The following is a 13,530-nucleotide window of genomic DNA, read 5'->3' as shown; positions in this document are numbered from 1 at the left end:
AGGTATTATTTACCTGAAGAATTACTTGTATACATCTTATATGGGAAACATGAAGTAGTTGAGTGAGGAAACTGAAAAGGTAAAACATGGTACAAGTAATGATTGCAAAGCAACATGACAAGATATTGAAGCATTCCCTCTGATAGGAGCCGAGAAATCAGTAACAGATAAGTATGATGGACGGATGGACAAGGTGATTGGATACATGTATAGAACACTTCAACAGTTTATAAGCAATCTATTCCTTTAATATGGCGTATATGTTCTCAGTATATATTTTTATGTTACTTGAGTATATAGGGGAAACTCTTTCGCTGTACTTGTGTATAAAGATGTTTTGGGACCAGCTGCTGCCAGTCCTGTTGTATGATATCCTTGTCATTCATTGAAGACCATTGGGTGGCCTTGGGCAGTCATTTTCATCCCGGTTGGGTTTTTTCTTTTTACAAATACACCATACCTGTTCTTGTTGTATAATAACATTATTTACAAGGTCTACATTGTGTGTACTGACCTTCTCTGTTTCATATGTTCATGTTTTTGGATTTTGATGTGTACCTTTTTTTGTATTCAAATCATCCAACTACTGATGCTTCAGTATTTTTTTGTCAATATTTACAAGCGCCACCAAATAATCTCTTTTATCAAATACACATAGTTTGAGTTCATAGAATTTCATTGTTATAATTAAGTTTGAATACTATCATCATAATCAAAGTGCTGCATGCAAACTGAAACAAAAGACAGAATGAGATAAGTGTCAAATGATAAATCTCACTAATGGGCAAGAGATGAGCAGTCAGGTAAAATACATGTTATTTAACTTGGTGAAATGGCCAAAAAAAAACATTTCACTCTGATATGCTGACCAATTACTATCACCTACATGTACATGAATATACTTGTACTGGATGTAACTAACAATCAAATACATGTAGGATTTAATATATTTATTATGTTGACTGTACATTTGTTCACAACTTCTTTGACAAATCTCTTTTTTTTTTTACACATCCTTGATTCATATAACTTACAAAATAAAAACAGTCCTTTACAATTAATGCATGATAATCCAATTTTTAATAAGTATGCCAAATAAAGATAAAAAGCTCAACACACCATGAACCAGAACCCTAAAACAGAATAAATCTGTCTCATGATTTTTCAATACGGAAATCTTAAAGTAAGCATTTTTTAATATTACACAATTTAAAATATGGAAACATTTGCATTTTGCAAAAATTTAAAAACAGTTTCACTATCACAGACAAATTCACAAATAAAAGCACGAAAACATACCTGCTATATTTACATAACGCTAAATACTACACTGTATAAAGTGAGAATAACAAGAGAGAGATTCATGATTTAATATTGGTTAAAACACAGGAACCACTAGATCAATCTCCTTTATATTTCAATATCATCTTGGGTTTCTTTGTAAATTATGATAAATTTCATTCAATTCATGGTTTATTAAAAAAACAAAACTCTTGTCACCTCTCAATCTATAGATAATCGGTTCTCTCTTGTGACCAATATCCAGCTGTCTGTGCCACAAACTTTTTACACTTTCTTGACTGAATAGTCACAATCAACATATACACTTATTCATTGAAACATGATTTTACTGAATTTTCTATCCTAATTCAATTTCAACTAGCATAGGTGTTAAGTCTCCCGCGTTTGGCAAGAGCCACCCAATATTTCATGGTTAATTCTACAATGGTCTCCTGTTTACATGCCAGTGTCAAAGTGTGAGTATAAGCTGAATACGCAGAAATTTCTCGTCTTATTTGAATTTTAATCACAAAATCATAAAAATTGCTTCGATTCTTGTCAAAACAGCAACGAAAACAAAAATTAGGCAAATCACCCACTTTGAGAAATTTTGAGAAGAAGATCTCAAGCTTCAGAATTTTCAAAGGTTTACACCTATGGACCAGTCACAGGTATTTAGGGATGGTATGTAAAGATGTAATTTGTTCCTATAGATATCAGAAATGCATACAGCTACCATAACAGTATTCACTGCAAATATATGCCACTGGCACAATCCAATTTGAAAATGAATTTTATACACTGACATAAATATTACCGACAATATAATATTGCTACCTATCAATGAAACTACTATGTAAATGATATCCAACATGGACAAATTCAATACTGGTTAAGAATAACAGATGACAGTTCCACAATATAAAATAGTTTTTCAGCTAACATTGCATTCTATATTGCCATCATGGTCAGCTGGGATGTGAAGTACATTAGCTAGAGATCGACATAGATATGACATTGTCCCATATCTACCACTAGGAGCACTGTCATAGAAGTGTAGACATATTCCTGTTGATCCTTCACACTGTTTAACACTTTCCTGTGGTATGTCCTGAAATGGTGAAAGAATAATAAATAGAAATTTATCTATTTACCTTCTGGGTAACACTCACAAATTTAGCTTGACACCCACATCACTCTGATGACCTGCTAGGTTTCATTAAAAATCAGCTCTTCTATATACATTTGTATTGAAAAAAGTCTAAAAAGAGTTCAAAGCCAGTAATTCTGTTAAAGATCTGTTTAGCTGAACAAAACATATATGTAACCCATCAAGATGTACATGTACTTTAATCAACTCAGTATCTACAAAGGTTTAGAAATCTATTTAATGAGGAAGGACACATGTGGAATAAGATATTGATGGATGGATAGACAACAGTGAAACTATCAGTCTAGTCACAATGCCTTGGGTTCAATGAAATTAAATCATTGAATCCGCAACATTTGGTGACCACATATATGTATCTAACACAATACCAACTGGTTACTAGTAATTTAAAATGTTTTCCATAAAATGAACTAAAAGGATGTTCACAGCTCTATATAAGAATGACAAAGATTTCAAAGGGTTATCTTTTTTGTAAGATATTTCACACTAGAACAATATAAGAAGAAAAAAATAGATGGGTCGGTGTTTGTTTTTTGAGATATAAGCATTTGAAATTATGGTGGGAAAAGATTTTCTCAAGATTTTTCATAGGTTTTTGTCTTAATAGGTTAAGACAAGAAAATAACAAGAATTTCACAAAAAAATTTCCAAATAACATTTTACGGTGTGTGTAAGGAAATTTTGAAAGAAAAGTGGGGGGTCACTGGGCAAAAAATATTTAATGCTCAAAATGGATAGAACCAGAGGAGTCCAAAAATCTGACAAAAATGGCTGGACACTACCTGCAAACGTCCTTAAATAAAATTCAATCCAAGTCTGAAGACTGTTGAACTATATAATCAGCAAGCCAAACAATTACCAGTAATATCTTGATCATTGTGGTTAAGGTACAAGATTATGTTTTGACAAATAGAATGTCCAAACTCCAATAAACTGCAACATGAAATTTGAATTTCATATGTAAACTGGCCATGTTTTAATATTCTATTCTACCCTGTATCACTATGATACTACTATCATGTACTGAAGGTGTTTTCTGTAAATGTATTCATTTTCACAGTGTTTCGATTTGTGCTTATTTCATGGCGGACTGAAAAGCATGAAAACAATTACCAGCGAAACTAATTTCTAAAACTATGTAACACTACTCATTGTTTTAAACCATGAAAATTGACATCCACAAATATGTCTACTTGACAAAATCTATGAAAATTAACAACCCCGAAAATCTATACATTTACAGTAATCCCTTCTTTTGGAGTTTGCAATAATCGGAAATAAACAGGTAATACAACAAATTTTCTATGAAAAATATTGTTATCATATAATATATGACTGTATGTTAACTAGAGTGTATGCTTAAGGTGAACCTAAAGTAGAGTTCTAGTCCATTGGTAAAGAAATTAACCTGTATAAATAACAAAATCAAATTAATTTTCCCCTTTCACAAATTTATCATAAAATGCAGCATAGCATACTATGGCACCACTACATAATTCCTGTAAAGTTACTGAGGTCAGAGATTTAGTATCAAAACCACTGAACTAAATTTTATTGTTTGTATATTTATCATTTTCAAGCACACATCTAATTTCATCTTACCCTGTAAGACCCCTGTTCCTATGGTATAACAAAAATTATCATAAAAAGGAAACCAAAATCTTTAAAACGTAAAATCTACATGTTTAGATACTATCATACATGTATCAGTAATTTTGTTCAGAATTTCTCAATCTAATTAAAATTACACGTATTTGTTATTCAATTCAGTCACAGGATCTAACAACACTCCATTCTACTGTCTGTTCAGATGACCTTTCTCATCAGCCAAATATATTTTAGCTTTCAAAATTGTGAAAGCATTATTGAAAGGAAAAACATGAGTATTATCATTGGCAGTTTTTAGTTTGTTTTATTTTTTTTTAGTTACAACAGTGTTTTACTATATAATTAATTGAGTGCTATAAATTAGTATACATTACATTCCAATAAGAAAAACAAGTTTTGACAGAACTAATTTAAATCTGTTTCCTATGGGAGTGTAAGAGGATAGAACATTTTTAAACTCTAAATGCAGTGACTGAATTAAATTATTTGTAGGTAAACTTTTGTTTTGCTTGCTAGTCCTCACATTAAATGAATTAAAATGGTCTTTTTTTCAACAATTATTCTTTCCATTTTAAACTACCATGATTTTGTATAACATTTTAATATTCACCTTTTGTTTGCTTTGAATAACATAAAATGTACAAATAAAATTATAATTTACAAAACAAAGCATGATGAGAACTGAAAAGGTGGAAAACCTTTCCACAAACATAATCATACCTGGTCCTTGATGAACAAAGCATTAGCTTCATGGACCAGTTTATCTACATGAATAACGTCCATTTTGCCTGACCAATCATTCTCAGCTACCATGGTAAGTACAATTAAAGCTTCGACCATTAACTGACGATATTCAGGCTGAGGTATAGTGTTTAAGACTGTTTCTACTCTCAAGGCAAACTTGAATTCTCCAGGCGTCATCTGAAATGAGTCATTTAATGAAGTCAGCTCATAAAATTTTAAAGTCTAAAACAGCAATAAGTAACATTAACATAATTTGGTGGTCTGGAATCAAGTTTGAGAAACCATCTTACACAAGAAACTTAAGTGGGTGTTTATTCTTATTCATCTATAACAAAATCATTTACAAATACTTAAGTGCAACTCTGCCTTAAAACCAGATAGATCCTTTTGATTAGTCATTCATGCCTTTCTTATTTCAAAAGATTTTTGATTGAATATCCTTCAGTAGGCCTCATTCAAACTGTATTTGAAAAAAAAAGTGCAAATGAAAGTTGTCCACTAGTGATATAATCACCTAAAATGTGGTTATGTTCTACTACAGAAAAAAAAAGTACAGGAAAATTTCCCATCAGAATTTTTTACACTTTGACCAGTAAAAAAACATTTCACGATATATAGCAGATACAAAAAAAATGAACGTATGAAGAATTGATTTTAGGACCCAACAAATGTATTTGAACAGTTTTATTGCTTTTCTTGAGATATAATGAATCCTTCCTGCCTGGTTTTTAGGCAGAACCATACTTGAATCATACGATCTTGATTTTTCATGTATGCATTGACCAAAATAATTAAACTACTCAAGTTAGTTTTTGAACTTTTGAATGACAAAGAGTAAACATTTGCAATCGGTAGAAGGGACATATTGACAGTTAATTATTCCAGGTTAACAAGATTAAGGTCATCTTCCTCGCTTAAATCTTGTTTTCTTTTTCAGAATCGTAATTTTGACCTTTGATCTTAAATGACCTCAATATCAATAGTATTCTTCTATGTTAATAGAACTTCAACCTGAGCAAAGTCAACTGAAACTAATAGGGACTGAAGAATTGACAGCTGAATTTTAAAACCAACCACTTGCAAAGGAACTGCATGTGATAAATAAAAGGATTACAAAATAACAAATGAGCAATATCAACATACCTCATTTGTCAAACTTCTAGGTAGGAACTGCCCCTCTATCGACAGACCAGAACACTGTAAAATTTAAATGTAAAGTTCATATATGTTCAATATATGTATCAAAAAGGAATGAAAGTATTACAGGTCAAGATAATTAGGACAAAAACTCAGACAGACAAAGTGATTCCAATATACCAACCACTTGTTGAGTATGGGTATAAAAATATCAAAGCCTTTGAGTCAGGTGACATTACATTGAAAAGTATACGGGTAAAGGCCAACTCCAAAAATTGTTGTTGAACTGAACAAAATTTATGTAATAACAAGAACTTTATACAAAAGATGTAACAATCTTACCATGGACAGCACCTTCCAAACTCTGGGATAGAATCCCTCAGGTACCCTGTTTAGTGCCCCATCCAAACGTCTCCTTCTCAACCATTGCCCCTGTCTGTCAGCTGATATATCTTCCTCTTCAGATTCTGGTTGGATTAATGCCATGTCTACCATCTAAATTATTAATTCAAATAATGATATCATTGCACAAGCAGATTTTTTTCATAACATACATTAAAATATTAAAATAGAGCATCTAATGATATCCTACCACTAGAAGTCACTTATTACAGCAAAATTCAATAAATTATCAGAAAGAAGCTAAATTTTCAATCCTGTCATAGTTAATTTTGGCTTTTCGATGGAAAATAGTCCTATGGAGAGTTGTCATTCAACATTTATCTTATTGGGACCTTTGGTCATTCAGCAACTGAAGATTCTTTCTATCTCTAAAATAAGAATTTGCAGCATCACTAGAGCCCAGCAGAAATATTTGTAGAACTGGAAAAGTAAGGTAGCATATAATTTTGTGCATTTCTTAATGCATATCTAACACACACATTATGTCTATTATTATCTTTACCTTGAAAGATACAATAGAAAAGGGGCACACATATTTGTAATTATGTATAAAAATACTACATCTCTGCATGTTTAAACAAAAACATAAACCATACCACCTGACACACATCATAATACTCCAAGACCAACTCAACCCAAATTACTGACCTCATGTGAAAAAAAACACATGAAATTATGAAGAGCTAGCTTAAATTCCACAAGGAAGTTTACTTAACACACAGACTTACAGACTGAAAATCCTTAGCCCTCATCTTTATGGTATCTTTTCTTACAATACTTTGTCCAATTGTGAAGAAATGTCCATCCTCTTGTTGAGAAAAACATAAAAGACCAAAAATTAGATTCAAGGAAGTGACAGTTCAAACAAGGAAATCTTTAGCAGATGCTAAGCAATGCTAAAATCCTTGCAACCACCAAGACAAATTGAACACATGACTACCCTAATTCACACACCCATGCTATCTGAAATTGATGAAATTGAAAACAAGGTTTCAAGACCAACACCATCTTCACACTTAAGTCAAATATAGTGTTGAAAGGCATCAAAGATTCAATGTACACAGTAAAAAAAACCTAATTTTTTCAAAGTCTTCTTAAAAATTTGCAACAATGTGATTGTAGCTGTTTTTGTGCTTTTATTCAAAATATGTAAACTTTTTACAAATAATTTATGAATTTGATTAATTTGCTTATTGAAACAATGAATGTAAAAAATCGGATATATAATGCAAAAATTATGACTTTTTGATTTTTTGTTTATACAAGAAAATGTACATCATAGAACCTTAAATGTCCAACAATACTTAAAATGTCACATGGCTAGTTGGCAATAATCATTTAACCTTTTGAGGAGACTTGCTGAGCCGCCGTGCAAACTGACTTGCTTCTTCTTGTTTTTTCTTTGATTTCACTCTTAAGCAGCTTTCATCTTCATTCTCTGAATGCACTGCAAATACACATGTAAATCACATGCTGAAATAATTGAACCTTTTAAAGCAAAGCAGGAATACAATTACATGCAGTGATGATATTTAATCTACAAATTATGTTGTGTGAAAGTGAATAAATGAAGAGCACCTGTGGCTAATTTTTATAATTCTTAATGATATGTACATTGTTTGGAAATAAAGATCCGAATTAATATTTTGAGTAAAATTTAAATGTTTGCAAAATGGTGTTAGAGATATAAGGAAAGAACATAGTAAAACAGCAATAAAATTACAAGGCACTTGCCTGACATTATTAGAAAAATAAAAACATTGAAATTTCTTTTTTATTTCTGAATACAAGTAAATAATACTAACTGTAACAAGAAAAATAACAAAAAAATACCAAAAACAGAATAGAGCATACCAAGAGGAAGTCCTCCTTTAAAAAAAAAATCATTCATTGGTATATTTTCAATTTAAATCAATTTATTATTACAATGATTGCTCTATAACCTTAATTCAACTTCAAACAAATGATGTTATCCTTAAATATTAAGTTTTCTATCACACATCCAGGAGAAATTTTATGGAAGACTGAAGACATAACTCATCTTTAATTGGTTATATCATAAATAAAAAACAGAACAGATATGATAAAATGCAACAAATCCACCTAAATAACCTAAATACAACATAATCAATTGAGAACCAATATTAGAAAATTAATAAATAATTTAGTACAGGAACTTGGATAACTGTAACATGGATTAAAGAACTGAGCTATATTTACAGTGTATATAAATACTAAATGGAAATTATAATATCATTGTCTTTTTAAAAACACAAACGATAAACATGACAGCACATTTTAAAGTACAGTATAAAACAGTAGTAAAGAATCAAAGAATGAACCTAAAAATATAACTAAATAGCAATAATTTGAATAAAGCACATCTCAATCAGAAGCTTTCATAAGTAAGCACAATAACAGCTTTTAAAGCGTTTAAACTATCCTTCACACAATCAGACAGGCCAGTGTATAAAACATGATCATTCTTATGCATTAGAGTTTATGTCTCCAAAAAAAAAAATACTTCAAAATACAGGGTGTATCATCAAACAATCACCATTTTTACTTCCTCAAATCTACAGGAGGGGAGCACTTTTGAAAATCCAACATACATGCTAATGTTTTTGATTGGATAACTTGCTGCCATCCAATTAAGAAATGACATACTCTGACAGGATTTACTAGGTCTCAGTATCGTATTAATTTTCCCATAGACTTCTATAGTGAAGTGCATATTTTTAGTTTTTTTTTAAATATATGTAAATTGATTCAATAAAACTTTCACTTATGTAGCATTTCTAAGGACATGTGAAAAAATAATTTCCTGCAAAGAAAATAGGGTGAGTCCACAAAGATCAGACAGAAAAGTAGTCTTTAATTATAAATAGCCATTTTCTCTACTTTCACTTTCGTTTTGCACTCATCAAACCAACCTTTTCAGTGGAACATTTTTATATTATAATGTTAGATTTTCTTTTAAAAAAATTTGTCATCTTATAGTGTGATGTTTGCTCTATTTCATGTCATTGTTCATATCTTTTGACAAAACACAAGTTTGTAGAGAGGCAAAAAGAAAATGCACTATATTTTTATAGCATCCATGATTTGATGTACACCCACTCAGGGATATGCAATGCAATACTGTTACCATAACCTTGTGTATACAAGCTACAGTCATTCATATTTCTGACATAGCATCAATACACAGAAATTTATAAATAGCCTAAAATTAAACAACAAGTACAAGCACTCCTATGTAGATTTGTTTTGGTGGGACCTATTGACAGATGTCAAAATAAAGAGCTGTGATATAGCACAAGGTATATGAAAACAGACAGGAGATGTGGTTGGTATCAAAGTCAATAAAACAGTCATCCACCAAAAGTCAAGCAACAAGCAATTAATGCACTTTTCTTCTATTTAAAGTAAAAGATCCCTTCCTCTAAAGAAAAAGAAAAAAGAAAAACAGTCAGGAATACACAATTTTTACCTCTAAAAACATTTTTGAGGCATTGTACAAAGATATACAAGTAGAATGTCTTCAGTATACCATAACAGCACATGGGAAGAAGATGTATAAAAATGGAATGATCATGATCACTAGCTGTCTGGCTGACTACTTTCTAACTTTCAAACATATAGCTGCTGGAAGCTATCACTATCAGTGATTTAATCATGCACCTCAAAACATTTTAAAATGTCAGTAAGAATCAGGCAGTGGGTATGAAAAACCATTCACTTTGACATAATATTACTTTTCATACCATTAGAATCAAGGAATAAGGACAAGATTTTTAATATCATGCAGGTAAAATTTCATTGGAAATGAACATTTCAAGAAAAATGTCACACAATTTTTCTATCATTTTAATAAAAATTTTCAAACATATCAAGTGATGAAGAAAAAAAAAGTGGTCATTTCCAACATAGAAAAAATCTTTGAGTAAAATAATAGTGTCAGATTGGTGGGTCTCTGACATGCATGTTTTTTAGTGTTTTCCATTTTGCCTGATTCTTACAGAGACTTGTACTTAAGTAAAAAAGAAAAAAAAAACTCTATAGCTTGAACTTTCTTTAGGTAACATTCAATCTTAAGAAACCTAAAAACTCCCTCCATAAATTTATTTCTCTATCTTACCTATGAAGTCATCTAGTAAAATGTGAAATTATACAAGTCATTTTCTTGAAAAAAAACTTATTACCAGAGGATTATTATCTTTCAAGACGTTAACACAGGTAGTTAGATAAAAAGAAATCAAAATGTCCAAAAATAACACACATATTCAGATTGGTTCCAAAAACTTAACACTCCTCAAAACATTTCACAAAACCACAAAATTGATATCCCTAAAAAAACAAGTAATTTTACAGTATGTTGTGTTCATTAAACACACCATATCACTTGATTAAATTTATTTGTGTGATTTTTTAAAATCTTCATTTAAAACTATTTACCTAAACATTACCATTAATACACATTTAGAATTATTTTCTTTGCTCCAAATATTAGTATACTGTGAACATATTAATTTTTGTGGTGTACTAATTTTTTCTACTTTTTTGCAGTTGAAAGAAAAGCGTGAAAAATAGTACCAGCAAAATTGAGTTTTAACACTATAGAATGCTTATCATTTTTTGGAAACCTAAAAATTGATATCCGTGAACACGTTCACTTGACAGAATCTTTGAAAATTAATACTTTTTAGTAGAAAAGTACAGAATATGTCAACATAAATATCTGGCACCATATTTTTTTGCCTGTATAAACAGGTCAGCAACACTACTTAAATATGGTGATTAACAAATAACCTATTTTTAAATATGTATAAAAAAATCCCATTTATTAAGGACTTTCCAATACTTCTGAAGTTATTTAGCCATGCATGATTATGGCTCAAATTAGGCCTTGAATCTTTCCAATTCCAATTTCATATAAGAAATTTACTGCTATTTTAATGGCATAAAAGAAAAGAAAAATACTGACATTGAAGTACCATATATATGAAAAAAGTCACCAGTTCAAAATCCAAGTAATATAGTGCTGCCTACCTGATAAATTGTTTAAAGAAAAATCTGGTATAAAGCTGTCATAAAACTTCTAAAAGTTAGTCAACTGCCTTATTCTTTCATTTGATAGAGATGAAACTATATGAAACATATAGTTTCACCTATAGCCATTGCAGATTGACAGAATATAATTATTTCATGACAACTTGTGAAACACTAAAATTTTTTAACTTGAGCAGCATAGAAAATACCCCATAACATAAGACAGTCAGATGATTACTGCAGTAAAGGAAATCGGATCATTATTGGCTAACAGTGAGTAATATAATTAACTTCAGGGAATACGGTTGGTCTACCCTTGATTGAATGACATTTCTTGATGAAATGTCTTTGGTTGTTAACTTGACAATTAACAAAGAGATTCCAAAACTGTTTTAATCTAAATTTAATAGAAAGTTTATATTTTGCAATTGTCCAGTTAAGTTGACTATCTAAGGAAGTTAAAGTCATTTAATCAAGGAAAGGCAAATTCGATTCCCTGGAGTTAACCATACTGCTCGCTGTAAAATTTCATAAAATTTGAATGTGATCTTCTTTTAAGATGGAGTTAAATCATAATATGCAGTGAAAGCTGTCCTAACCAAACCCCTTCTGCTTAAAAATTGGATCAGTTTAGACTGGTTTACTAAAGTTCAAAATATATTTAAATTGTAATACATTTAAAGGGAGTTTAAAAAGTGCCTGGTTTACACAGGTAATCAGTTATTCAGGGTTTGGTTTAGACAGGTTTTCAATTATTCAGGTGGTTGGTTTAGACAGATTTTCAGTTAGTCAGGGTTTGGTTTAGCTAGGTTGGCTGTATCACCATTAGTGCTATAAAATATTTGTAATTTTGTTAGAGTAAATAGTTGGTTTGGATTTGCTTATCCCTTTAAATTAACAACACTACACATTTTCAAGAAGTTACTTGTACCATATTTCATAAAGCATATCTAACTTAATAATCATCTAGCATCATATGTTTTTCAGGGGAAGAAAAAAAAAGAAAAGAAGTGTTTTTACCTGATGGTGCTGAAAATATTATATATATACATGTATATATAAATGGCAAATATCGAAGTTAATATATAAACCCTACAGTTCAAAGTGTGATAATTGAAAATGAAGTAACATGGCAAAAAATGAAGATGTGTTTATCTATTGATGTCAATATGTATGTGGATACACTAAGATTTGATCAACTAAGTAGCAAGGGTCATCTGATGGGTTACAGAACTCAATAACCATAAATATTCATTCATCGCAGTAACTAGAAAAATTATGAGCAACCCCCACTCCCCCACAATGGAAATAGTGTTACAAGAGTAGTAATGGAGAAGAGCTGGGTACCCTTTTATAAGATGGAAGAAAGGATGGATACCCCATTTACTACATGTATATAACCCCACTTGCAAGGGATTATAATTTTTAAAAAGTAGAATCAATTAAATGCAATTTATTCATTAGGTATTTATCAGACTTTCCACCAAACGACCAGACCTGCTACTTAGTTGCAGCCTATTCCACAAACATTAGCAATGGTTGTACTAAAGACCAAACACCATGCAATTATAACGGCTTAATCACAATATCGTACATCTCTAATTCAAATATGTTTTTAATTCTTAGCCTTTATTAATTTCAAAATACCAAATAAATAACCCACTTACAAGATTGTTCTAAGTTAGAAAATATCAATTATTATTAAGATTGAACCATAATAATGAAATAGCATGAACACATGACATCATTTGATAGTAAATAGAAAGTTTATTATGCAATAAAAAGATTTATTGATATTGAAAAAAGGAATGGTATACAGAAATAATAAAACTGATCAAAGCATCTACTTAAAAAAGTATTATTACTACTGTATATTTTCCCATAGAAAGCAAGGTAAAGTCAACGTGCAGTATAATCCCATATTGCATTGAGTGCAATGTAGCTTCAAAATCATGATATAAACAACTACAAAAAAACTTTATAAGTTTGTATATGCAATATAATAATAGGTTATTGCATAAATAATGGGAAGTATATTCCCTCCTAGAATATATATTGCACAAGCAAGCTCATGCAATATAAAATTCTACTTGAGAAAACAATTTCATACATAATATTTATGCAATAACCTGATAGTA

The 13,530-nt window shown here is 30.4% G+C and overlaps 1 protein-coding gene across 18 annotated transcripts in view; it reads right to left on the bottom strand.

Moving 5' to 3' along the window:
* Window positions 1-935: 935 nt before the first annotated feature.
* LOC148604442 (putative phosphorylase b kinase regulatory subunit alpha) overlaps window positions 936-13,530 on the bottom strand; it is a 51,369-nt gene continuing 38,774 nt past the window's right edge. For 14 of the 18 annotated variants that reach the window (XM_088548998.1, XM_088549014.1, XM_088548996.1 and 11 more), the window contains 5 exons: window positions 7,687-7,790; window positions 6,284-6,436; window positions 5,948-6,001; window positions 4,781-4,981; window positions 936-2,392 (listed from right to left, as the gene is read on the bottom strand). In XM_088548998.1, the coding sequence (XP_088405124.1) occupies window positions 2,216-2,392; window positions 4,781-4,981; window positions 5,948-6,001; window positions 6,284-6,436; window positions 7,687-7,790 (689 nt within the window). In that variant the 3' untranslated portion in view covers window positions 936-2,215. The other 4 variants (XM_088549001.1, XM_088549008.1, XM_088549010.1 and 1 more) reach the window with 2 other exon arrangements.

Source organism: Perna viridis, chromosome 10, assembly GCF_037379345.1.
Source record: "Perna viridis isolate PV_CMFRI_1.1 ecotype Kerala chromosome 10, ASM3737934v1, whole genome shotgun sequence".
Lineage (NCBI taxonomy): Eukaryota > Metazoa > Mollusca > Bivalvia > Mytilida > Mytilidae > Perna > Perna viridis.
Note: the sequence above shows the minus strand (reverse complement) of the source record. Positions and strands in the feature narration are given on the sequence as shown.